Genomic DNA, 26,249 nt, shown 5'->3' with positions numbered 1-26,249 from the left:
GACTTGAACCCTGGATGCAAAGGTTGCGGTGAGCCGAGATCGCACCATTGCACTCCAGCCTGGGCAACAAGAGCAAAACTCTGTCTCAAAAAAAAAAAAAGAAAATTCAGGTGTCTAAAGGTGGCATGGGGAAACAAGGAGGACACCTAGCACAGCCTGGCCAGAGGAAGACAAGAGTGAGAGGGAAAACCACCAGGGATGGAGAAGGCTACAAGGGGAAACTAACAAGAGGAGTCACCTGGTTTCCTTCCAGACAAGGAAATCAAAGAACTTGAGAGAAGACTGCTATAAGGAAAGGGCCTGACATTTACAAAGCCTGAATGGAAAGTCTTGCAGATGGAGAGAGATGAGGGTGTAAGTCAGATTTAGAGCCTATCAACAACAGCATGGGATGAGGCTTGGTAGTATGGATGACCTGGAAGTCCTAACTATTGTTAACTAAAATATTCCAGGGCATGACTATAAAACAGAAGAAGGAGGCACATTCCAATCTGGCTGTTTCTCTTCTTCTATGAAAAAAAAAAACGTTAGAACTATGCATCCATACGAGTACCGGATAAAGTGGTTCCTTCAAGAAATGTTGCCACTAGTCCAATACAATGCTCTAAATGCATTTGGAACTTCTATTGTATAATGGCTTTCAGAGTCAAGTATGAGACTAATAAAAAAAAATTTCTTTATAATACCCAAACTGTATTGCTCTGCTGGATCAGTCACTATGTGAAGCACTTTTGGCTCAAAAAAAGTTTGTTTTCATTACCTCCAAAGATTGAAATCAACAAAAATTAAGATGCAGCACCAATGAAGCAATTAAAAAACAATATGGGCCAGGCCCGGTGGCTCATGCCTGTAATCCCAGCACTTTAAGAGGCAAAAGCGAGTGAATCACGTGAGGTCAGGAGTTCAAGACCAGCCCGGCCAACACAGTGAAACCCCGTATCTAGTAAAAATACATAAATCAGGTGTGTGTGGCAGCGTGTGCCTGTGGTCTCAGCTACTCAGGAGGCTGCAGCATGAGAATCGCTTGAATCTGTTAGTGGAGGCTGTGGTGAGTCGAGATCACACCACTGCACTCTAGCCGGGAAGTGAGATTCTGTCTCAAAAAAAAAAAAAAAAAACACCAATATGGCATGGGTACTAAACACCTTGCAAAGAGATTCTGCTGAGAAGAGGAGAATTCATTTGAAGCCCATGTACTTTTTTCCGAGAAAAGTTCAGTTATTCTTGTTGGGATAAACCTCCTTCCCTCCTTCATTCATGAATTCTACAGTCACCATGGGGGAAAAAAAGCAAAATTTATGTAAATAATTAAATTAAAATATTGACCTTGTACATACTTAATGCCACTGCAAAAAGCACGGTCTTCCCAAACACTTTTGGAGAAACAACTTCTATTGTATAATGGCTTTCAGAGTCAAGTATGAGACTAATAAAAAAAAATTTCTTTATAATACCCAAACTGTATTGCTCTGCTGGTTCAGTCACTATGTGAAGCACTTTTGGCTCAAAAAAAGTTTGTTTTCATTACCTCCAAAGATTGAAATCAACAAAAATTAAGATGCAGCACCAATGAAGCAATTAAAAAACAATATGGGCCAGGCCCGGTGGCCCATATTGAAGAGGAAGGAAAACCAATCTGAAACGCTCTGATGTCCAGTACTCATGCACCCATTTACGCATCAAATATTTGGTGGTCACCTCCCTGATACAGAAAAGAAATCATGCTATGCAAGGGGGTGTGAAATGAACAAGACACAGTCCCTTCCTCAAGTGCTCCCCAGGCCACCACCCTAGCAAGTTAGCTATTATCAATCGTGCAGTCTCCGTACTTTCCTTCTCTCGTAAGAAAGTAAGAAACTGTCTCCAACTATTAAAAAAGCAACAGGTAGGCAGGGTGTGGTGGCTCACGCCTATAATCCCAGCACGCTGGGAGGCCAAGGCAGGTGGATTGTTTGAGAACAGCAGTTTGGGACCAGCCTGGGCAACATGGCAAAATCCCATTTCTACAAAAAACACAAAAATCAGTCAGGCATGCTGGTGCAAAGCTGTAGTCCCAGCAACTCGGGAGGGTGAGGTGGGAGAATCACTTGAGCCCAGCAGGTCAAGGCTCCTGAGCTATGATTGCACCACCGCACTCAGCCTGGGCGACAGAGTGGGACCCTGTCTCAAAATAATTCTTGCCAGCAGAGGTGTTACAAAAAACAAACATAAAAAATAAAATAAAAATAAACGTGCACTAGCTGGCAAAGAGGGTTTTCATTACAGCATCACTGGAATACAGTACATTTGTAAAGTACATACCTCTTGTTACACTGAAAGAAAACAAGGAAGCATTCCCCACAGGTGGTGAGTTAGGCCACTATGTCACACCAGTGGTAGAATAAACTGCACTCAATAAAAACAGGAGTTTGAAGGGCCTTATCAGAGTTAAATGAAGTAGAATCTATTCTGTTCAGCTCATGGCTGAATTTTTTTTTTTTCCCCTAAAAGATCACAGTAGGCCAGGCGTGGTGGCTTACACTTGTAATCATAGCATTTTTGGAGACTAAGGTGGGTGGATCACAAGGTCAGGAGATCGAGACCATCCTGGCTCACACGGTGAAACCCCGTCTCTCCTAAAAATACAAAAAATTAGCCAGGCGTGGTGGCGGGTGCCTGTAGTCCCAGCTACTCGGGAGGCTGAGGCAGGAGAATGGCGTGAACCTGGGAGGCGGACCGTGCAGTGAGCCAAGATCACGCCACAGAACTCCAGCCTGGGTGACACACACACAAAAAAAACAAAGTAAGCAAGTTTTTAAAAATTCTAAGGCTGCACATGGCTACACAAGTATGCTGGAACTCTGAGACTGTGTTTCAGCAGGCACAAAATAATAATTCTCAACCAAGTCCAGACTTACTTCCCAAGGACACTGTGAAGGTTTATAAGCTCTAAAGACAGGTTACCCATAATCTTACCATTGCGAAAAACTTTATTAAAATCAAATCCCTGGCTTGCTAGAAAGTCAATGCTGGAGCTCTGAAATAGAGTAAACAGAACACATGTTTTGGTGATGTTAGAGGCAGGAATATAAAGAGATGCAGAGAAGTAACTCAAACAAGAAAACAAAGACAACAAGGCAAGGAAGCAATGTGCCAAAGGTCACAATACAAGGAATTTCTACTCCACAAACAATCCATTAACTGCTTAAAACATTTGGGCTCTTCTACTTTATAGCTTACAAAACAAACATCTTTTGTTTTACAATTTTTTTTATAGACAGGGTCTCCCTATGTTGCCCAGGCTGGTCTCAAACTCCTGGACTCAAGCAACCCTCCTGCCTCGGCCTCCCAAAGTGCTGGGATTACAGACATGAGTCACCACACCCAGCCTGCTTCATAATATTTTTAAAATATCCATTAGGTAGACCGGCACAGTGGCTCACGCCTGTAATCCTAGCACTTTGGGAGGCAGAGGTGGGCACATTACTTGAGGTCAGAAGTTCGAGACCAGCCTGGTCAACATGGTGAAACCCTATCTCTACTAAAAACACAAAAATTAGCCAGCTGTGGTGGTGTGCACCTGCAATCCCAGTTACTCAGGAGGCTGAGGCAGGAGAACTGCTTGAGTCTGGGTGGAGGAGGTTGCAGTGGGCGGAGATCGAGCCACTGCACTCCAGCCCAGGCGACAGAGCAAGACTCTGTATATGTAAAATAAAATAAAATAAAAATCCACTGGGTGAACAGATATTCTCCCAATAGGCAGAAAGCTCCTGATCTCTTGACTGTTGTAGTACTGACTAGGAAACTGTAAATAGAACTAAAATGTATTTTATTACCCCATCCCAGGTTCAAGTTTAATGTAGCCTACATGCACAGGTTATAAGACACTGACATCCACCTCAAATTAGATAATGAAAACCCAAAATCTTAATTAAATGTTCTCAATGTTCAAGATCAAAAGAGAGGCCAGGCACCGTGGCTCACACCTGCAAACCTAGCACTTAGGGAGGCCAAGGGAGGAAGATTGCTTAAGCCGAGGAGTTCAAGACCAGCTTGGGCAAAACAGTGAGACCCCATCTCCGCAAAAAATTTAAAAATTAGCCAGGTATGGTAGCACATACCTGTAGCCCCAGCTACACAGGGGCTGAGGCATGAAGATCACTTTAGTACAGAAGGTCAGGAGGTTGAGGCTGTAGTGGGCTACTACCATGCCACGACACTCCAGCCTGAGTGACAAAGTGAGACCTTGTCTCAAAACAAAAAAGATCAAAAGAGAAGTTCCCAATAATAAGCCTTACTAAACAAATATATCTCGAACCTAGCATGAGCCAAAATATGTTCCCAGATTTAAATAAAAACATTAGACTGGGCTGGACATGGTGGCTTACACCTGTAAGCCCAGCACTTTGGGAAGCTGAGGTGGTTGGATCGCCAGAGCCCAGAAGTTTGTGTGACCAGTCTGGGTAACATGGCAAGATTTCACTTCAATTAAAAAAAATAATAATAAAGTTATTTAAAAGTAAGTATATATTAGGCTGGGTGCAGTAGCTCACACCTGTAATCCCAGCACTTCGGGAGATTGTGAGAGGATAGCTTGAGCCCAAAAGTACGAGACCAGCCTGAGTAACATAGGGAGACACGTCTCTACAAAAAATTTAAAAATTACCCAGGTGTGGTGGTTCCCATCTGCAGTCCCAGCTATCCCACAGCTGAGGTGGGAGAATCAGAAAATCGTTTGAGCCCAGGAGTTCAAGTCTGCAGTGAGCTGTGATCACACCACTGGATTCCAGCGTGGGTGACGGAACAAGACTCTGCCTCTTAAAAAAAACAAAAAACAGGTTGAGTGTGTTGGCTCATGCCTGTAATCCCAGCACTCTGGGAGGCTGAGGTGTTCAAGGCCAGGAGTTCAAGACCAGCCTGACCAACATTGTGAAACCTCGTCTCTACTAAAAACACAAAAATTAGCCAGGCGTGGTGGTGCATGCCTGTAATCCCAGCTACTCACGAGGCTGAGGCAGGAGAATGGCATGAACCCGGGAGGCAGAGGTTGCAGTGGGCCGAGATTGTGCCACTGCACTCCATCCTGGGCAACAGAGTGAGACCCTGTCTTAAACAAAAACAAAAAACAGTGGCCGGGCACAGTGGCTCATGTCTGTAATCCCAGCACTTTGGGAGGCCAAGGCAGGCGAATCACGAGGTCAGGAGATCGAGACCATCCTGGCTAACATGGTGAAATCCCGTCTCTACTAAAAATACAAAAAATTAGCCGGGTGCGGTGGCGGGCGCCTTTGTTCCCAGCTACTCAGGAGGCTGAGGCAGGAGAATGGCGTGAACCCAGGAGGCGGAGCTTGCAGTGAGCCGAGATCGCACCACTGTACTCCAGCCTGGGCAACAGGGACTCTGTCTCCAAAAAAAAAAACACCTTTGAATTAACAAAACCTTTTTGCGGTTTACTAGCCACTACTTTGATTTCTCATAAACGTAACATTTTCAAGATTGAAGAGTTGAAGCTGGGAGCAGTCTCATGCCTGTAATTGCAACACTTCGGGAGGCCAAGGCGGGCGGATCACTTGAGGTCAGGAATTCAAGACCAGCGTGGTCAACATGGTGAAACCCTGTCTCTAATAAAAATACAAAAATTAGCCAGGCGTGGTGGCACGCACCTGTAGACCCAACTACTTGGGAGGCTGAAGCAGAAGAATCGCTTGAACTCGGGAGGCAGAGGTTACAGTGAGCCCAGATCATGCCACTGCACTCTAGCCTGGGCAACAGAGTGAGACTCTGTCTCAAATAAAATGAAAAAATTCAGGACATGAGAACACGTATTTGGGAAGACAATTTGAGACATCCATCAAAACTTTAAATGCATATATCCTATGTCTCAACAATGCCCCTTCTAGGAAATCTATAATACAAAAAAATTCTTACCTATACAAAAAGATATACTGCACACAGAAGTTGACTACAGAATTGCTGATAAAGATTGGAAAGCCTCCAAATTTCAATTAACTGATTAAACAAATTATATGTATCCATACTATGAAATAAAAGACATTCTGCTGAGTGGCAAATGCCAGATGCATAAAATGTGAATATTAGGATTCCACTTATATATATATATATATACACATACTTTTGAGACGGAGTCTCACTCTGTCACCCAGGCTGGAATGCAGTGGCGCGATCTTGGCTCAATGCAACCTCCGCCCCCTGAGTTCATGCCATTCTCCTGCCTCAGCCTCCCGAGTAGCTGGGACTACAGATGCCCGCCACCAGATCCAGCTAATTTTTTTTGTATTTTCAGTAGAGACGGGGTTTCATCGTGTTAGCCAGGATGGTCTCGATCTCCTGACCTTGTGATTCGCCAGCCTCGGCCTCCCAAAGTGCTGGGATTACAGGCGTGAGTCACCGCGCCCTGCCCATTTTTTTAAATGTAAGCCTGGCACAGTGGTATATGCTTGCAATCCCAGCACTTTGGGAAGCCAAAGTGGGCAGACTGCTTGAGCCCAGGAGCTTGAGACCGGCTAAGGCAACATGGTAAAACCTTGTCTCTACAAAAAATACAAAAATTAGCTGGGCATGGTGGCATGTGCCTGTAGTTCCAGCTACTCAGGAGGCTAAGGCAGGAAGATCACTTGAGCCAGCGACGTCAAGGCTGCAGTCAGCCATGACTATACCACTGCACTCCAGCCTCAGTGACAGAGAGATTCTGTCTCATAAAAAAAAAAAAGCCGGGCGCGATGGCTCATGCCTGTAATCCCAGCACTTTGGGAGGCCGAGGCGGTCGGATCACGAGGTCAGGAGATGGAGACCATCCTGGCTAACACAGTGAAACCCTGTCTCTACTAAAAATACAAAAAAATTAGCCGGGTGTGGTGGCGGGCGCCTGTAGTCCCAGCTAGTGGGGAGGCTGAGGCAGGAGAATGGAGCTTGCAGTGAGCCGAGATCACGCCACTGCACTCCAGCCTGGGCGACAGAGCAAGACTCTGTCTCTAAAAAAAAAAAAAAGGCTAATATGTATGTGTGTCTAGGTATATGTGTATATGTATACATGTACATAAAAGCTAGGAAAAAAGGAGTAAAACGGGAAGGAAGTGGCATGGGAAAAGGAAGTAAGAAGAGAAACACATCCAAGCGTGGTGGCTAACACCTGTAATCCCAGCATTTTGGGAGGCCAAGGTGGGCAGATCACGAGGTCAAGAAATCGAGACCATGGTGGCCAACATGGTTAAACCCCGTCTCTCTTAAAAATATAAAAATTAGCTGGGCATGGTAGCACATGTCTATAGTCCCAGCTACTCAGGAGGCTGAGGCAGGAGGATCGCTTGAACCCAGGAGGTGGAGGTTACAGTGAGCCAAGATCACACCACTGCACTCCAGCCTGGCAACAGAGCAAAACTCCATCTCAAAAACAAAGAGAAAAAAAAAAAAAAGACACATATCTGGGCAGGCGCGATGGCTCACGTCTGTAATCCTAGCACACTGTGAGGCCAGGGCGGGTGAATCACCTGAGGTCAGGAGTTCGAGGCCAGCCTGACCAATATGGTGAAACCTTGTCTCTATTAAAAATACAAAAATTATCCAGGCGTGGTGGCAGGTGCTTGTAGTTCAGCCACTCTGGAGGTTTGAGACAAGAGAATTGTTTAACCCAGGAGACGGAGGTTGTAGTGACCCGAGATTGCACCACTGCACTCCAGCCTGGGCGACAGAGCAAGACTCCATCTCAAAAACCAAAAAAAAAAAAAAGAAAAAAGAAAAAAGAAAAAGAAAAGAAACACATCTGTTACTCTACATACAGCAGTTATATTTTAGTTTTTCACAACCATATATATAAAATACCTTCTATGAATTCAACTACAGATCTATAGCCAGAAAAAGGAAGAAGAAGAAAAGAAAAAGAAGACAAAAATGATATAAATGTCCTGCTATCCTGACTGCCCTACTATTCTACAAATACACTCTTCTGGGTGTGAGTGTGGTTCTGTCAACCCATTCCTCCATATCTCGACAAGAATATGGGAGCATCTAACTGTGCACACAGGGTCCTATATTTTAAAAACATATTAAGTTGTTGCATCCTCAAATCCTATATGCCTTAAGGGTGATAAGAGCTTTCTGAGAGAGATTTTGACCCAATTTTCACCCTAATTACTAACTCCAGAACTGAATGCCCTTGCATGCAACCCTGCTACAACTAAAGAATTTTAAATAAAACAAAAACCTTAAATGAAAGACCAAAGAAAATACAAAAATACATTTCCCTTTTCATACAATTCCCAAATTTACAGAGTCTAAACCTTTTCTCTGCCTTTGTTTTTCCAGACTAGAGAACCCCAGCACTTTTATTCATCTGTTTTAGACATCACTGTCAGGCCTATCTTCAAGTCTATGATAGCTCTTATTAAAGGAGTTGCTGGCAACTGGAACCGTATTAAGTATTCCAGGTGTACAATCACAGCTTGCACAATGGGCAAAGTTCCTCTGATCTGTTTCCAATACATTTCCCAAAATAACCAGATTTGTCTTAGTCGTTTAAAATAGAGTGCCATCGGCCAGGCATGGTGACTCATGCCTATAATCCCAGCACTTTGGGAGGCCAAGGTGGGAGGATCACGTGAGGTCAGGAATTCGAGATCAGCATGATCAACATGGAGAAACCCCATCTCTACTAAAAATATAAAATTAGTCAGCGTGATGATGTATGCCTGTAATCCCAGCACTTTGGGAGGCCAACGTGGGAGGATCACCTGAGGTGGGGAGTTCGAAACCATCCTGACCAACATGGAGAAACCCCACCTCTACTAAAAATATAAAATTAGCCAGGATGGTGGTGCATGCCTGCAGTAACAGCTACTCGGGAGGCTGACACAGGAGAATCACTTAAACCTGGGAGGCGGAAGTTGCAATGAGCTGAGATCATGCCATTGCACTCTAGCCTGGGCAATTAAGAGCGAAACTCCATCTCAAAAAATAAAAATAAAAAAAAGAACAGAGTGCCATCCCTAAGGTGTCTCACTGCCACCCTCTGCTTTTGTTTGATTAACCCCTGGCCAAAGCCATGGAACCCACTTTAAGTAATTCTGTGTTGCTGGTACTACTAGAAAACTATATCCACACAAATTTCCCAAGTGAGCCTACTTTTCCCTCAATGAAAATTTACCAAAAAAAAAAACCTGTCTAAGGTCACGTGCAGTGGCTCATGCCTGTAATCCCAGCACTTTGGGAGGCCGAGGCGGGCAGATCACCTGGGGTTGGGAGTTAAGAGACCAGCCTGATTCAACATAGAAAAACCCTGTCTCTACTAAAAACACAAAATTAGCCAAGGATCTTGGTGCATGCCTGTAATCCCAGCTACTAGGAAGCTGAGGCAGGAGAATCACTTCAACCCAGGAGGGAGAGGTTGCGGTGAGCCAAGACCATACCACTGCACTCCAGCTTGGGCAAGAAGAGCGAAACTTTGTCTAAAAAAAAAAAAATGTACAAATACTCTTCAGGTATCCCATACCACAGTGATTGATAAATAGCTATTACTGATTGCAGGGTAAAGGTAAAATGTCAACTGGTTTACTTGCTAATTTAGGAAACTGTCTGTAAGACCAAAATTAATCTTCAACTTTTCTCTTTTGCCCACAAGCATATGATTAACTCTCGATTTCATTTGTTTATATACTGCCAGTTTTGAGAAAGAATTTGACATAACTCAATCACTGTGAAGCCTACCCTCGAGGCTTTAGTAACTGCATTAACATTAATCTGCAAGAGAAGGGAAAGATGGCAAGACTCAGATGAATTCACGTTGTTAGTGGAGAGAAGATAGGATGCAAGATTTTAAATAAGAAAAGATTAAGACTTATTTTTAATCACATAGCCACACACCCATACCCCTTATTTACATTCTCCTTATCCATTACAACAGATAATCAAGAGAGCAGAAAGGAAAAAGTGATATTTACTGAGTGTCTACCAGGTCAGCTACAACACCTCTACAGGGAATATCCTAAAGGAGAACTTCCCTAATATTGCCCCATCAATGAAGCTCTCTTCTCCTCAAGAGGAAACACTAGTTTTTTTTCTACCCCGTGTTTCCTAATTAGTGAGCTTGAGAAAAGGAAGTGAGCATAGTTTAACCCCTTCTGGGCTCTCTCTTTTTGGATAGGATACACACATACTCTGCTTTTCCAGAAAATAAAGGTCTACACCCTTGAAGGAGATGCGAGGAGAATGAGTTAGGATAGCGAGAAGCCTCCCAGTCTTTTCTTTGTTTATTTTTATTTTTATTTTAAAATAGAGATGAGGTCTCACTATTTTATGCCCAGGCTGGTCTCAAACTCCTTAGCTCAAGGGATTCTCCCGTCTCAGCCTCCAAAACTGCTAGGATTACAGGTATAAACCACCATGTCCAGCCAAGAAGCCTGTACGTCTTGACGTGTAGGTGGTTCAAGTTGGGGGTAAGATAATAAAAATCCCAAATGGAGTTACGAAGCTATGTTTTCAAATTCAGTTTTACAATTACTAAACCTCATGTTCTCATATCCATCTGCCTGTCTCTGCATCTTATTCCATAATTCATTCTTTTTTTTTTTTTTTTCTGAGACACAGTCTCGTTGTGTTGCCCGGGCTGGAGTGCAGTGGAGTGATCTCGGCTCACTGCAACCTCTGCCTCCCCGGTTCACGCCATTCTCCTATCTCAGCTTCCCCCAGTAGCAGGGATTTCAGGCACTCATGACCACGCTCAGCTAATTTTTTTTTTTTGTATTTTTAGTAGAGACGGGGTTTCACCATGTTAGCCAGGATGGTCTTGACCTCCTGACCTCATGATCCGCCCACCCCAACCTCCCAAAGTGCTAGGATTACAGGCATGAGCTGCTGCACCTGGCCCTTCTTAATTCATTCTACAGCAATGGAGGAGATAACAGGGTCATTTATTTATTACCCTAAAACTAAAGGACAAAGGTGAAATGATTTGCCCCAAAGCCCAAAGTTAGTAGTAGAACCAAATTCTGATTCCACATCTTCATGCTGCCTCATCAGCAATTCAGAAAAGAAAAAACTCAATTATGCTACTTACCTGACAAACAAATTTGACATCTGGTGAGGATCTATTGAAGGGTTTCGGGAAAACATAGAAGTTAAATGACTTCGTTATATACCTGGGATAAGATAAAAGGAGACTTAGGGGGTGACACTGTGCCACAAAAACAGAATTCCCAACGTTTGTTAAAACAACTTACTTTGAATCTGTGTAGTCATACTTAAAAGTGCAAAGGCCAAACTGAAATAGCAAAAAGTCCATGGAATGCTGGAAAAGGGAAATAAAACATGTCACAATAGTGCTGCATATTCCATGTGAGCATAGCATTCTCAAACAGGTGGGCTTTCTGAATTACTCAATGAGACTTCAGCAGAATACTTCCAAGTAGAACAGATTACACATATGAATCAGAAGTATTACTAACTTGTATATATTTCATAATACTTTTCCCATTTAAGGACCTATTTATCCATCATCCAAAGAATCATATTAGGTCTCTTTCCAAATGATTAAAATAACTGCCTCATATTTCCTAGGAATCAAATTAACACTGAAAATGATAAATCTTCCCCAAAATGTTTTCCAGCAAACAATTATTTTTGCTGTTTTAAATATCATTAAAATAATACTTTAAGGCCAGGTGTGGTGGCTCACATCTGTAATCTCAGCACTGTGGGAGGCTGAGGCAGGAGGATAGTTTGTGGCCGGAAGTTCGAGACCAGACTGGTCAACAAAGTGAGACCGATCTCTACAAAAGAATATGTAAAAATTAAATAATAAAAAAAAAAAACTGGCTGGGCACAGTGGCTTGCGCCTGTAGTCCCAATTACTTGGGAGGCTGTGGCAGGAGAATCACTTGAGCCAGGAGTTCAAGGCTCCAGCAAGCAATGATCACGCCACTGCACCCCAGCCTGGGTGACAGGAGTGAGACCTTGTCTCTAAAACAAGGCAAAACAAAAAAAATCAATTCATGGCTAGGTTTGAGGAGAAAATACTACACTTACAAAACCTTAATGTACAAGTTTAATAACAATATTTCTCTATCATTTAACATAAGGAAGACTAACATAAGAAAAAAGATTTTCTAACACATCCACTTGCCTTTTTAAGCTTCTGATACCTTTCTTCTGGAGTGTCAAAACCATTTGTTAATGCAGAAACTGAAGGTCCATCACTGATTCCTAGATTTTAAGAAATAAAAATGTTTCACTTACTAATAAACACTAACGTAAAAATGCCAGTCAACCATTCAGTGCTTCTATAATGTCATATCATGAATCAAGGTTACTTGGAAGCACTCCCTAACTTACTTTTTCAAAATAAGCATTCATTTTGCTGGCCACCAGGTTAAACCCTGCAACAATGTACTTAAGAGATGTGAATGTTTCAACTTGAGAATAGGCAGTTCCAGTGTCTAAAATGTGACTTAAAACACAGTAATCATTTAAGAAAACAACCTCTATGCTTGAATAAATTTTGCTGCTTTAAAAGATTCTTGTATAAGCAGACATCAATAAATCCCTAAGTACATTACTGCCAGAGTTCCAGTCTTGGTCAAGAGTTTGGAGTGGTTAATATCCATACAAAGAAAGTATCTTCAAGGCAAAGGGAAAATTATTTCTGGTGAAAACTCTTAGCTTCCTAGGGAAGTGACTCCAACTAGAAACTGCTCAAAGCCAAGGATAATATTTACCCCTGCATGGATTCCTGCATGGAAAATCAGACAGCAAAAATGGATATCCATATCAAAGGGAGTGAACCGTTCATATGGACATCGACAATTTTAAAACTAGCCTTTGCTCCCCCTAAAAAAGGGAAAAAAAAAATTTGCAACTTTAAGTGTCAATGAAGTATTTCCTGTATACACATCTGCTGAGGCAGGCAATGAACATGTCCACTAATGCATAAAGAAATATCTCATTTATCTGCAAAAACCTGACCCTAGCCGGTCACAAAAGGGCAAATATTGTAAGATTCCACTTATACGATATGTCAAGGGCAGTCATATTCAGAGAAAAATGGCGGTTGCTAAAGGCTGGAGGAAAGGAGGAATGGCGAGTTTAAGGTGTAAAGAGTTTCAGTTTGTGAAGATGAAGAAGTCCTAGAGATGGATGGGGATGTTTGCAAAGCAATGTGAATGTACTTAATGCCACTTAACTGTAAAGTCACTTAAAACGGCACATTCATGTTATATCTATTTTACCGTCAAGAAAAAGTCTGACCCTAATCCTCAAGCTCTCCGCAATGTACATGCCGCACTGTTTTAAGCAGCACCAAAACCATCATCTCTATCTGCAATCCTAAGTCCAATCACAAACCCACGGCATTTCATTTCTTCTGTGCTTTTGAAACGTTTAAAAGGTAACATTGAGACCTGTGAAACCCGCCCAAGGCTACTAACAGCGAGAGGCCACCATCAAGCATAAGAAATCTGGGGCCGGGGGATTGAAGGAGCCTTGGCTACGCACAGCAAGGCGGTAGCCTGAGCTTGCGAGGGAGGGATACCTGAAAACTCCCCATCGATGGCGAAGAAGTCGGCCTCCTCTATGGCCTGGTACACTTTGTGAAGATTACTCTTAAAATCTGCGGAGAAACCGAAAAGAGGCTCAGAACCAGTGGCCTGAATTTCTGCTAAGGGGAGAGGGAAGGAGGGCCGAGGACCTCCTGAGGCTGAGAGCCGGAAGGGAAAAAGTCTCAGAGGTGTGCACCGGGGCGAAGGTAATCAGGTCCTCGAGGGGTGCATGGGCAGCGGGGACAAGCCCCGGGGGGTGCCCGGGCCGGAGAAGGACAAGGCCTCGAGTGGTGCCGGGACTGGAGGAGTTAAGTACAAGAACCCTAGGATGCACGGTCCGCAGCGGGACAAGATCCCAAGAGGCGCACCGGCTTCAGGAGGGAAAAGCCCTGAGGGGCTGCCTCGGCCCCACGCCCAGCCAAATAGGCCGGCCATGGTCTCGGCCTAGCAGGCCAGGGGCAACGGGGTGTGGGCAGGCGGGGAGGTGCACGGCGAACACGCACTGCTCCTGATTATCTCCATTCTGCAGAGTGGCCGGAACTCCGGCCCCACACGGGCCCGCGCTCGCCTCAGCGGTTCTACTCGCCGAATTCCGCGGCGACCGCGGCGGTAGCTGAGGCGGCAGCAGCCGAGACGGCAGCCGCAACTTCCGGAAACAGCGCGCGCCTGCTGCGCTTCCGTCAGCGCCTGCGTCGGCGGCGGGGGCGGGGCCAAGGCTGGGCTCCTTTCACTCCTGAGGGGGACAGGGGAGGGGCGTGGCTATCGAAGTCCCCAAGGCGTGGCCTAATTTGTGCGGGCATTCACTTTAGTAGAAAAAATGTGCATGTCTCCACGTCCAGTCAACCAGGAAATACTTATTGCGGTTCTGTGAAATGCTAGCCACTCTTATGGGGTGGAGATACAGTGATGAACAGGAAAACGTGCTCCCTGCCCCACTGTAGCTTAAACTTTGGCTAAGGGGAAATTCAGGCAGGAGTCAAACTTGCCATTTGGTAACACATGAAAATCGCTATTAAGAAAAACAGCCGGGGCCGGGCGCGGTGGCTCAAGCGTATAATCCCAGCACTTTGGGAGGCCGAGACGGGCGGATCACGAGGTAAGGAGAGCGAGACCATCCTGGCTAACACGGTGAAACCCCGTCTCTACTAAAAAAATACAAAAAACTAGCCGGGCGACGTGGCGGGCGCCTGTAGTCCCAGCTACTCGGGAGGCTGAGCCAGGAGAATGGCTTAAACCCAGGAGGCGGAGCTTGCAGTGAGCTGAGATCCAGCCACTGCACTCCAGCCTGGGCGGCAGAGCGAGACTCCGTCTCAAAAAAAAAAAAAAAAACAGCCGGTGATGTAATAGAGAATAACGGATCTGGGCGCGGTGGCTCACGCCTGTAAGCCTAGCATTTTGGGAAGCCGAGGCGGGAGGATCTGTTGAGCTGAAGAATTTGAGACCAGCCTGGGCAGCATAGTGAGACCTGTCTCTTAAAAAAAAAAAAATTAGGCCGGACCGGTGGCTTAACGCCTGTAATCCCAGCACTCTGGGAGGCCAAGGCGGGTGGATCAGGAGGTCATGAGTTCAACACCAGCCTGGCCAACATAGTGAAACCCTGTCTCTACTAAAATTACAAAAATTGGCCGGGCTTGGTAACTCACGCCTGTAATCCTAGTGTTTGGGAGGCCGAGGCGGGAAGATTACCTGAGGTCAGGAGTTCAAGAGCAGCCTGGCCAAAATGGTGAAACCCCATCTCTACTAAAAATACAAAAAATTAGCCTGGTGCAGTGGTGCACGCCTGTAATCCCAGCTACTCCGGAGGCTGAGGCAGGAGAATCGCTTGAGCCCGGGAGATGGAGGTTGCTGTGGGCCAAGATCACGCCACTGCACTCCAGCTTGGGCGACAGAACGAGACTTCCTTTCAAAAAAAATAAATTCAATTAAATTAAAAGAATAATGGGGGTTGTTACTTAGGTGATCAGGGAAAGCAAAGCTGAGACTCTTAGCTACTGCATTAGCCTCTGGGAATACTATGTCGAGTGCAACATATGAGGCCCGGGACTAATGGAATTGTATGTTGGTTTAGAGTTGCTGTTCTCCAATGCCTAGCACTGGGCTGACACGTAGTAGACGCTCAATAAGCAGGGGTTGAATGAATACATTCAAGTTGGTCTTTCACAAAAGCCAACTATGAAAAAGTGATTAGGGCCAGGTGTGAAGGCCGAAGCAGACGGATTGCTTGAGGCCAGGAGCTCGAGACCAGCCTGGGCAACACGGTGAAACCCCGTCTCTCCTAAAACACAAAAAATTAGCCTGGCGTGGTGGCACACGCCTGTCGTCCCAGCTACTCGGGAGGCCGAGGCAGGAGAATTGCTTGAACCCGGGAGGCGGAGGTTGCAGTGAGCCAAGATTGTGCCATTGCACTCCAACCTGGGCGACAGAGCGAGACTCCGTCCCCAAAACAAACAAACAAAAAAAAAGAAAGTTGATTAGAAGACCTATTTTCAAAATCTATCTGTCACTTATTAGTACTGGAATGTATTAAACCATCCCAAACCTCAATATCATGGGATTGTATTGAGGCTCAGTGGTGCTAATCAATGTGAACTGGAAGTACCGTATTAATAACTGCATAAATAACTGTTCAATGGGGACCTGGCGCCATGACTCACACCTGTAATCCCAGCGCTTTCAGGGACTGAGGCAGGAGGATCACCTGAGCCCAGGTGTTCCAGACCAGCCTAGGGAACAGAGCGAGACCATGTCTCTATAAAAATAATGCGGGGCGCGGTGGCTAAAGCCTGTAATCCCAGCACTTTGGGAGGCCGAGACGGGCGGATCACAAGGTCAGGAGATCGAGACCATCCTGGCTAACACGGTGAAACCCCGTCTCTACTAAAAAATACAAAAAACTAGCCAGGCGAGGTGGCGGGCGCCTGTAGTCCCAGCTACCCGGGAGGCTGAGGCAGGAGAATGGCGTGAACCCGGGAGATGGAGCTTGCAGTGAGCCAGGATCCGGCCACTGCACTCCAGCCCGGGCGACAGAGCGAGACTCCGTCTCAAAATAAATAAATAAATAATAAATAAATAAAATGAAATTTTAAAATGAGCCAGGCGTGGTTGTGCACGCCTGTAGTCCCAACTATACAGGAGGCTGAGGTGGGAGAATCGCTTGAACCCGGGAGGCGGAGGCTGCAGTGAGCCGAGATCGTGCCACTGTACGTCAGTCTGGAGCGCGACAGAGTGAGACTCTGTCTCAAAAACAAAGAACAACAAAACAAAACCAGATAATCAGCATAAATTCTAGACGCTGTGACCTAGACGCTGGGAAGGGGCGAAACGTGGTGATAGGAAAATCATTTCAAGCTGTACGAGGTGGCTCACGCCTGTAATCTCAGCACTTTGAAAGGCTGAGGCAGGAGGACCCCTTGAGGCCAGATGTTCAAGACCAGCCTGGAAAACATAGCAAGACCCCATCTCTACGAAAAAAATATTTTAATAGAAATAAAAGTCATTTAATTCCGATTCTTAACCCTGCAAATTGAACTTATAGTCTTGTGATTTTCTAAACAAAATGTGAAGGCAAAAAATAACTGTGGAGAGTACAGTGCGGTCTTGTAATATTATTTTAATTTCTAGGCAAAGCTTGTATCCTCCGGATACAAAAACAGCCGCCCAGGAGGAAAAGACACTAACACTCCCGGGTACTTCGTCGGTGGGTGAAAAGGAAGGGGCGGGACTGGCGATGTTACGCATGCGCCCACTTCTTCCAGCTGGGAGTGGCCGCTCTAGGCAGCGGGGAGGTCGCGGGGTTGAGGGAGGTTCTGAAAGGAGAGCGGCTTCTCCCCTATGGTCGCGGGTCCGTGGCACTCTCCCGGCAGTCCGTCTTGTTACTTCCGGTAGCGAAGCCTCTGCCTCTTCTTTTGCTCCCGCAGGGGTCCGGGCTGGGAATAATGGCCCGGTTGGCCCGGGACAAGTGGAATGGTAAGCCGCGACACGGCTGGGGTGTGCTGAGGGGGTGACCCAGGCTTGACTTCGGGACGTGACGTGGAAAAGGAGGGGGAATTCCTTCTGCGGAGCCTCCCTGGCCGGGTCACAGGAGGTGCGGGGGGCCTCTCCTCACGCACGCAGGCCCGAGTCCTGAGCATCCCCACTCCTGGCCGCGGGGTTCGGACCCCAGCTTGGCCAACCGCGCTCTCCCTTCCCGAGAGCCCCACGTCCGCACAGCCGGTTCCTGGGCCTCGCCTGCGTCCTTTCGGGGGTCAGGGTCAGAGCCACTCGCTCCAGGGGCTCCCTAGGGCGGGAAGGAGGAGGTGTCGCTTCCAAAAACGTTGGAGAGGGACCTCGGGGCGTCTGCCCGCCAGGAGCGCTTGCCACACCCTGCAGCAGCCCGAGGCTCCTGATAATCGCCACGCTGAGTTTACGGTCTAATTGGCGAGGCATGTTATTGGCCCAAGGCGGAGCGATTGTGCGCATTCTTTAAAGTAAGGTGACCGAAGCGCAGAAGGGAGAAAGTGAAATCCCAAAGTCACGCTGGAGCCAGGCAAGAACTCCGCTCTTCTGATTCTGCGACTTGCGGCTCGGAAATAATTTGTGCAAAAGAGAATTTTCTTTTTTTCGTTTTTGAGACGGAGTCTCGCTCTGTCGCCCAGGCCTGAGTGCAGTAGAGCGATTTCGGCTCACTGCAACCTCCGCCTCCCGGGTTCAAGCGATTCTCTTGCCTCAGCCTTCTGGGTAGCAGGGATTACGGGCGCTCGCAACCATGCCCGGCTGATTTTTGTATTTTTAGTAGAGACGGGGTTTCACCATGTGGGTCAGACTGGTCTCGAACTCCTGGCCTTAAGTGATCTGCCCGCCTGGGCCTCCCAAAGTGCCGAGATTACAGGCTTGAGCCACCGCGCCCGGCCGGGAATTTTCTTTTATTAAAAAAGCTGGCGGGAGGGGGCGACAAATGAGAGTCAGGTTGTGTCTAAACGGGGATCCTGTTAAACCCTCAACTGTCGCCGTTGGGTCCTCCCCGCCGAAACCCATTGGTCCGTCCTTTGCAAGGGGTGGTCTTGATGTCACGCTCCAAATCGCCAATAGGAAAGAGCTTTACTCTCTTCCCAGGGCACACCCCCGAGCCGGCACGGACTGCACGTGCTGATGGGATTGTTTTGTTTATTCTTGTGGCTGCTCTTCTGTCAACATCCAGCCTGGGTATATCCTGCCAGATGTGCTCTGCTTTTCCCTGTATCCATAAATTTGATGGAAACATTGTATTTCTCCAGGGCAGTTTTGTTTGCTTTTTGGCTCCAGCGTCTGGCAGTGGCACTCAGTAGGTAGCCGTCACTGAATAAATGCTGCTGTTGATAATTCTGTTGATAATGCCCATCAGCCACAAAGTAAACTTTGAGTACCTATAGTTTGTCATCTAAACTTCACAACAGGGCGTGGCTCCGCAGCTCACACCTGTAATCCCAGCAGTTTGGGAGGCGGAAGTGGGAGTATCCCTTGAACCCAGGAGACCAGACCAACCTAGGCAACATAGGGAGAGGACGCTGTCTCTTTAAAAAAAATTTTTTTAAGTAAACCTCTCAACAGCCCTTCGAAGTTGAGGTGATTATCCTAGACGGATCGGTGGGAAACAGGAAGTTTAGGAAGAATAAATTGGGACCCGATTTGGAACCCAGATCAGTGTCACTCCTAAGACCACACTGGTTCAACTCTACCAGCCTCTCTAAGGAAATTATAGTCCAGGAGATGAGAAAACATACACAAATAAAAGTTATGCTAATGCACAGAGACAAGAAAGATTAATTTGGGTGTTGAGGAGTTATCGTCATTAAAGACTTTGAAGTGACAGTTGATTTGGGTCTTTTCAGTTGGATACTTTTGACCCAGCAATGTTATGAAGCTGTGTTACAGATGAAGGGAACAATGTGAGGATAAGGAAAAATGTCCAAGGCCGGGCACCGTGCCTCACGCCTGTAATCCCTGCACTTTGGGAGGCGGAGGCGGGCAGATTGCTTGAGCTCAGGTGTTCAAGATCAGCTTGGGATACATGATGAAACCCCATCTCTACTAAAAATTCAAAAATTAGCTGGGCGTGGTGGCGGGCGCCTGTAGTTCCAGCTACTCGGGAGGCTGAGACACAAGAATCAATCGTGTGAACCCAGGAGGCAGTGAGCCGAGATCATGCCACTGCACTCCAGCCTGGACGACAGAGTGAGACTCAGTCTCAAAACAATAAAATAAAAGACTGAAAACAAGCAAAACCCAATAGTTAAGGTGTGGGTAACTTGGTAACTACCCATAGTTTTTGATAGCGATCTGAGTTGCTGAACATCTGCAGAGTGTAGTATGTAGTACGGGATGGGTCCTTGAATATATGCCACAAGAAATGAAAGCGGGCAGGCTACAGCGAGAGCCAGGATAGCCTTCTCAGCCCGCCCTCATCTTATTCAACACCACCCGAGGCAATAAATCACACAGGGCTTTAAGGTCTAGGCAGCAAGTTAGCATCTAGAGGAGCTAGTCACCTTTGCTCTACTGGTTTCTGACCCTGTCCAGAAAAAAATCTAGTTGGAGTTTGAAAATGCAACATTTTATATAGTAAGTGACTGTAAATGCTTCTCTCTCTCTTTTTTTTTTAAGGTGGGGTCCCACACTCAGCTAATTTTTACATTCTTAGTAGAGACAGGGTTTCACCATATTGGCCAGGTTGGTCTCAAACTCCTGACCTCTTTATCCACCCGACTCGGCCTCCCAAAGTGGTGGGATTACAGGTGTGAGCCACCGCGCCTGGCCTAATGTTTCTCTTTTTTTTTTTTAATTTTTATTTTATTATTATTATACTTTAAGTTCTAGGGTACATGTGCATAATGTGCAGGTTTGTTACATATGTATACTTGTGCCATGTTGGTGTGCTGCACCCATCAACTCGTCAGCACCCATCAATTCGTCATTTACATCAGGTATAACTCCCAATGCAATCCCTCCCCCCTCCCCCCTCCCCATGATAGGCCCCGGTGTGTGATGTTCCCCTTCCCGAGTCCAAGTGATCTCATTGTTCAGTTCCCACCTATGAGTGAGAACATGCGGTGTTTGGTTTTCTGTTCTTGTGATAGTTTGCTGAGAATGATGGTTTCCAGCTGCATCCATGTCCCTACAAAGGACACGAACTCATCCGTTTTATGGCTGCATAGTATTCCATGGTGTATATGTGCCACATTTTCTTAATCCAGTCTGTCACAGATGGACATTTGGGTTGATTCCAAGTCTTTGCTATTGTGAATAGTGCCGCAATAAACATACGTGTGCATGTGTCTTTATAGCAGCATGATTTATAATCCTTTGGGTATATACCCAGTAATGGGATGGCTGGGTCGTATGGTACTTCTAGTTCTAGATCCTTGAGGAATCGCCATACTGTTTTCCATAATGGTTGAACTAGTTTCCAATCCCACCAACAGTGTAAAAGTGTTCCTATTTCTCCACATCCTCTCCAGCACCTGTTGTTTCCTGACTTTTTAATGATCACCATTCTAACTGGTGTGAGATGGTATCTCATTGTGGTTTTGATTTGCATTTCTCTAATGGGAGAGCTGGCTTTTGCTGCCTGCGGGAAGTGCACATTGTATTCTGTTCTGTTTGCAGTTCCTGAACCTTGCCTTGCTTACATTTGAGCACGTTTTTTGTTTCTTTTGTTTTGTGTTTTTTTGAGACAGAGTCTCACTCTGCCGCCCAGGCTGGAGTGCAGTGGCCTGATCTCAGCTCACTGCACGCTCCACCTCCCAGGTTCACACCATTCTCCTGCCTCAGCTTCCCGAGTAGCTGGAACTGCACGCGCTCACCACCACACCCGGCTAATTTTTCTGTATTTTTACTAGAGACGGGGTTTCACCGTGTTAGCCAGGATGGTCTCGATCTTCTCACCTTGTGATCCGCCCGCCTCGGCCTCCCAAAGTGCTGGGATTACAGGCGTGAGCCACCACACCCAGCCACATTTGAGCACGTTTCAATTTTAGTAGTAGTCACTATAAATGGGTGGGCACTCTTTAGATATTTAATAATTTCTGTAGTATTCTGCTGGTAGTTACAGTGATGTCTCCAGGAATGGACCTGGAGTGTCAGAAGTAGGGGTTTCCCCCACCCATTGCTACCCCTATTTCTGTTGTAAATGTCTGTGTGGAACTGCATACTCACCCTAACAGCTACCAGCTAGAGTTCATGTGCCAAAATGCAGTGTGGTCAAATGCTAGCTTGTTTATCTTAGCTGTGCAGTAGCATCTCTGTGATGCGGCCTAGATGATAAAGGTGTAAATCAGTCCTTTGAACTAATAACTTATTGATTACTTTATCAGGATAATGATGTATTACGAAGACAGGCTTTAAGTCAGACCATGATTTTTTTTTTTTCTTGTGGTGTTTCTGCCTGGTTTCCAACCAGGGACCAGACCATGATTTAAAACATGGCTCTGCCCTTTACTAGTCAGGCCTCCATTTTTTTGGATTTAAAGATAATTATACTTTGTCAGTTAGGCATGTCTTCGGGAAAACATAGAGAAGGTCATGTTGATTATTTATCTTGAAATTGTCCAGATCGTCAGAGATTATCATGTTGGTTTCCTGTCAGTTGTGCCAACAATGACAAGTAATGACCTGATATGAATTCAAGAGTGAGGAAAGCTCTGGTCAGGCACAGTGCCTCACACCTGTAACCCCAGCATTTTGGGAGGTCGAGGTAGGTGGATTGCTTGAGTTTAGGAGTTCGAGATCAGCCTGGGCAACATGGCAAAATCCCATCGCTGCAAAAAATTAGCCAGGCCTGGTGGCACATACCTGTAGTCCAGGCTACATAAGACGCTGAGGCAGGAGGATCACCTGAGCCTGGGGAGGTCGAGGCTACAGTGAGCCATGATCTCACCACTGCACTCCAGCCTGGGCAACAGAGTGAGACGTAGCTCCAAAAAAAAAAAAGAAGAAGAAGAAGAAGAGAGAGAGGAAAGCTCTAAGCTGACAGAACTCCTAAAACCAAGCTGCCTAGAAACAGCCATACACCCATTAGTACACTTGGAAGAAGGCGTCACATTATGGGACAGGGGATGAAAGCTCGGGGGTGAGGCAGGTAACAGAAATGAAAAGGACAGGTGGGAGAGGAATGTGGCAAGCTGATGCTGGCACGCCTGGGCTGCTGAGTTCATTGGCTCGAGCTGATCTTGTCATGCACGATGCGATTCCAGTGTTGCCAGATCTCTGGGGTTTTTTTTTTTTTTTTTCAGGAGAAGCCAGAAATCTAGATTTTTATGTCATCAAATTTTTTTTTTTGTAAATGCTGGCACCACATTTAACTTAGAAAAGGGAGGAAAAACACCAGGTGAAGGAAAGCCTCCCTGCAGGCCAGATGTTGCCCCAATAGGGCTGTGGCTGCTGATGGTGAGACTATTCCAGGACACAGAAGATGGATGATCATGATAATAATGGTGCATCACCATGGTGAGGCTTACCTGCTTCCTCATAACCACTGCAAGAGGCAGAAGTGTGTCGCACATTAAGACCCTCTTATCCCGATAGATCAACAGTAGCTCTTAACCTCCTCTGGGAGTTGGCCCCTTCTGAGAGCCTAATAAATCCTATAGACTGCCTTCCAGAAACATGCACATACCATACACAAACACAGGCGTGGCGTGGAATTCAGACCTCCCAAGGGATCTCTCCAGACTCCAGTTGAAGACCCAGCTTTTTATTTAGAAACCTCAGCTCTTCAGAATGACACAGTGCCTATGGGAATTCCTGAGGTTTTGCTGTACTCTTCAGTTCTATGGTTTTAAAATTGTTTGTTTGCTGTTTTGTACATTTTCCCAAACCCAGTCATTCTCCCCATTTGTTTTTGAACTAAGTAATTGTTGCTTCTCAGCCTTTGGCTAAGATCAACTAAACTGGGCAATTAACAGTTATAATATCCTAAACACAAGTGTATGCATATGAACGGAGCACCAGGGGTAGGAATAGAATGATTCTCCTCCCTGCAATCCTGTCCACATCTGCCCCTACCTCCTTGTCTTTGGAGCCTTTGAGATGGAGAAAACAGTGAAGAGAAGAGTAGCTGAGAGCTGCTTCTAATGCCCGCAGCCTGCTGCTGAGAGCTAGCCATGTGTCCGGAGAACAACTGTAAACATCCTTAGGAGCTGGAGGCCTTCTCAAAGAGGCCTTTCATTATAGCCAGTGCAGGGGGGTGTGTTTACCCAAGTCAGAACACCACAGCTTCTAACTTTGGTGTTGGAACTAGATTTTATCACTTAGTTCCACTGGCGCAGTGGCTCACGCCTGTAATCCCAGCACTTTGGGAGGCCGAGGTGGGCGGATCACGAGGTCAGGAGAGCAAGACCATCCTGGCTAACATGGTGAAACACTGTCTCCACTAAAAAATACGAAAAAATTAGCCAGGCATGGTGGCGGGCGCCTGTAGTCACAGCTACTCTGGAAGCTGAGGCAGGAGAATAGGAGAATGGCGTGAACCTGGGAGGTGGAGCTTGCAGTGAGCCTAGATCAAGCCACTGCACTCCAGCCTGGGCGACAGAGTGAGACTCTGTCTCAAAAAAAAAAAAAAAAAAAAAAAAGAGGCACTTCCCGCCTTTAAAAGTACTGCTTTGTAAAATTTGTGTAAATAACCAAACTATATACGGGCAAGTATTATAACAGAAAATATCTTTTGATTTTGTTTGTGGATGTAGACTCTTTGTTAGCTTTTGCTTTTTGAATTTAGGGAGAAATGAAACTAGCAAAACTCTTAAGAAGTAATCAAAGTAAAGTAATCAAAGTCCATGCAGTTAAAGGGAATTATAAAACAGCCAATGGTGACCTCAGTTTCGCAAGATGTGACTTATAAAATACACCTTTAATGTTATATGTGATTTGTTTTCTCTCATGAGAAATAAACTTGCAGATTCGGTAGGCAACTGCTGATATATTCTAGTTCTCTCTTTTTTTTTTTTAAACGGAGACGGAGTTTCTCTCTTTTTGCCCAGGTTGTAGTGCAATGGCGTGATCTCAGCTCACCACAACCCCCGCCTCCTGGGTTCAAGCGATTCTCCTGCCTCAGCCTCCCAAGTAGCTAGGACTATAGGTGTGCACCGCCATGCCTGATTAATGTTTTTTTGTATTGTTTTAGAAATGAGGTTTCGCCATGTTGGCCAGGCTGGTCCTGAATTCCTGACCTCAGGCGATCTGCCTGTCTTGGCCTCCCAAAGTGCTGGAATTACAGACGTGAGCCACCATGCCCGGCCTATTCTAGTTCTTAGAAGGCTAATTTGGTCGGGTGTAGTGGTTCAAGCTTGTAGTGCTAAGCACTTATGGAGGCTGAGGCAGGAGAATCACTTGTACGCAGTTCAAGACCAGCCTGGGCAACATGGCGAAATTCCACCTCTATAAAAAAGTAGCCAGGTGTAGTGGTGTGTGCCTCTAGTCCCAGCTACTGGGAAGGCTGAGTAAGAGGATCACCTGAGCCTGGGAAGTCAAGGCTGCAGTGAGCTATGATCACCCCACTGTACACTGCACTCTGGCCTGGGCAAAACAAGTGAGACCCTCTCCCATAGTCCCCCAAAAAAGGCTAATTTGTGAGAGATTAATTAATTTTTTTTTTTTTTTTGAGACAGAATCTCACTCTATCACCCAGGCTGGAGTGCAATGGCACGATCTCGGCTCACTGCAACCTCTGCCACCCACGTTCAAGCCATTCTGCTGCCACAGCCTCCCGAGTAGCTGGGATTACAGGCACACACCACCACACCTGACTAATTTTTGTACTTTTAGTAGAGATGGGGTTTTGTTATGTTGGCCAGGCTGGTCTGGAACTCCTGACCTCAGGTGATCTACCCACCTCTGCTTCCCAAAGTGCTGGGATTACAGACATGAGCCACCACACCCTGCCAAAAGAGATTAATTTCTATATATGTTATTTGTAATTTCTCTGCAGATGACTCTGAAATTCATACCTTTAGCCTTGTTTTTATTCCCAATTACAGTTTTGTGTCTCCAGCTTCTCACTAGACGTTTCCACCTGGACGTCTTATTACCTCAAACACAGCATTTCTGAAATTCAACTTACATTCTTTCCGAGATTGGCACTGAGATTTGTTTTCGGGGATGCAGTTTCTCTCAGAAGTAGAGTTTTTCTTCCCTTGTTCTGAAATCTAACCAGCATCTCTTTTTTTGTTTGTTTGTCTGTTTTTTGTTGAGATGTCATCCTGCACTGTTGCCCAGGCTGGAGTGCAATGGCGCGATCTCAGCTCAGTGCAACCTCCGCCTCCAAGGTTCCAACAATTCTCCTGCCTCAGCCTCCTGAGTAGCTGGGATGACAAGTGCCCGCCACCACGCCCAGCTAATTTTTGTATTTTTAGTAGAGATGGGGTTTCACCACGTTGACCAGGCTGGTCTCGAACTTCTGGCCTTGTGCTCCACTGCCTCTGCCTCCTAAAGTGCTGGTATTACAGGCGTGAGCCACCACACCCGGCCCTAACCAGCATCTTTGATCATTCTTTTTCTCTAGTCACTGAAGCCTATACATTATTTTCTTAACGTCTCTCAGATTTAGCCCTTTCTTTGCATTTTCTCTTCTGCCATCCTACCCCCAGAAGTGATAATACCTGCTTTATTTTATTTGTTTGTTTAGTTAATTGTTTTTTGTTTTGAGGCAGAGTCTCACTCTGTTGCCCAGGCTAGAGTGCAGTGGCACAATCTGAGCTCACTGCAACCTCCACCTCC

The 26,249-nt window shown here is 45.9% G+C and overlaps 2 protein-coding genes across 19 annotated transcripts in view; one reads left to right on the top strand and one right to left on the bottom strand.

Moving 5' to 3' along the window:
* Positions 1-14,224, bottom strand: part of PARN (poly(A)-specific ribonuclease) — a 198,772-nt gene extending 184,548 nt beyond the window's left edge. For 4 of the 11 annotated variants that reach the window (XM_033235690.1, XM_033235689.1, XM_033235691.1 and 1 more), the window contains exons 1-6: positions 14,027-14,045; positions 13,517-13,594; positions 12,113-12,192; positions 11,211-11,278; positions 11,048-11,129; positions 2,956-3,016 (exon numbers count right to left, since the gene is read on the bottom strand). In XM_033235690.1, the coding sequence (XP_033091581.1) occupies positions 2,956-3,016; positions 11,048-11,129; positions 11,211-11,278; positions 12,113-12,192; positions 13,517-13,594; positions 14,027-14,045 (388 nt within the window). Of the gene's footprint in view, positions 1-2,955; positions 3,017-11,047; positions 11,130-11,210; positions 11,279-12,112; positions 12,193-13,479; positions 13,595-14,026 lie in introns of those variants that run through there. The other 7 variants (XM_033235686.1, XM_033235684.1, XM_033235685.1 and 4 more) reach the window with 6 other exon arrangements.
* Positions 14,225-17,263: 3,039 nt separating this feature from the next.
* Positions 17,264-26,249, top strand: part of BFAR (bifunctional apoptosis regulator) — a 44,130-nt gene continuing 35,144 nt past the window's right edge. For 2 of the 8 annotated variants that reach the window (XM_033235678.1, XM_033235681.1), the window contains exon 1: positions 17,264-17,489. The gene's annotated coding sequence lies outside the window, so the exon portion shown is untranslated. Of the gene's footprint in view, positions 17,524-25,510; positions 25,650-26,249 lie in introns of all 8 variants that reach the window. The other 6 variants (XM_033235679.1, XM_033235675.1, XM_033235677.1 and 3 more) reach the window with 5 other exon arrangements.

This window comes from Trachypithecus francoisi, unplaced genomic scaffold (assembly GCF_009764315.1).
Source record: "Trachypithecus francoisi isolate TF-2019V2 unplaced genomic scaffold, Tfra_2.0 Lachesis_group15, whole genome shotgun sequence".
Taxonomy (NCBI): Eukaryota; Metazoa; Chordata; class Mammalia; order Primates; family Cercopithecidae; genus Trachypithecus; species Trachypithecus francoisi.
Note: the sequence above shows the minus strand (reverse complement) of the source record. Positions and strands in the feature narration are given on the sequence as shown.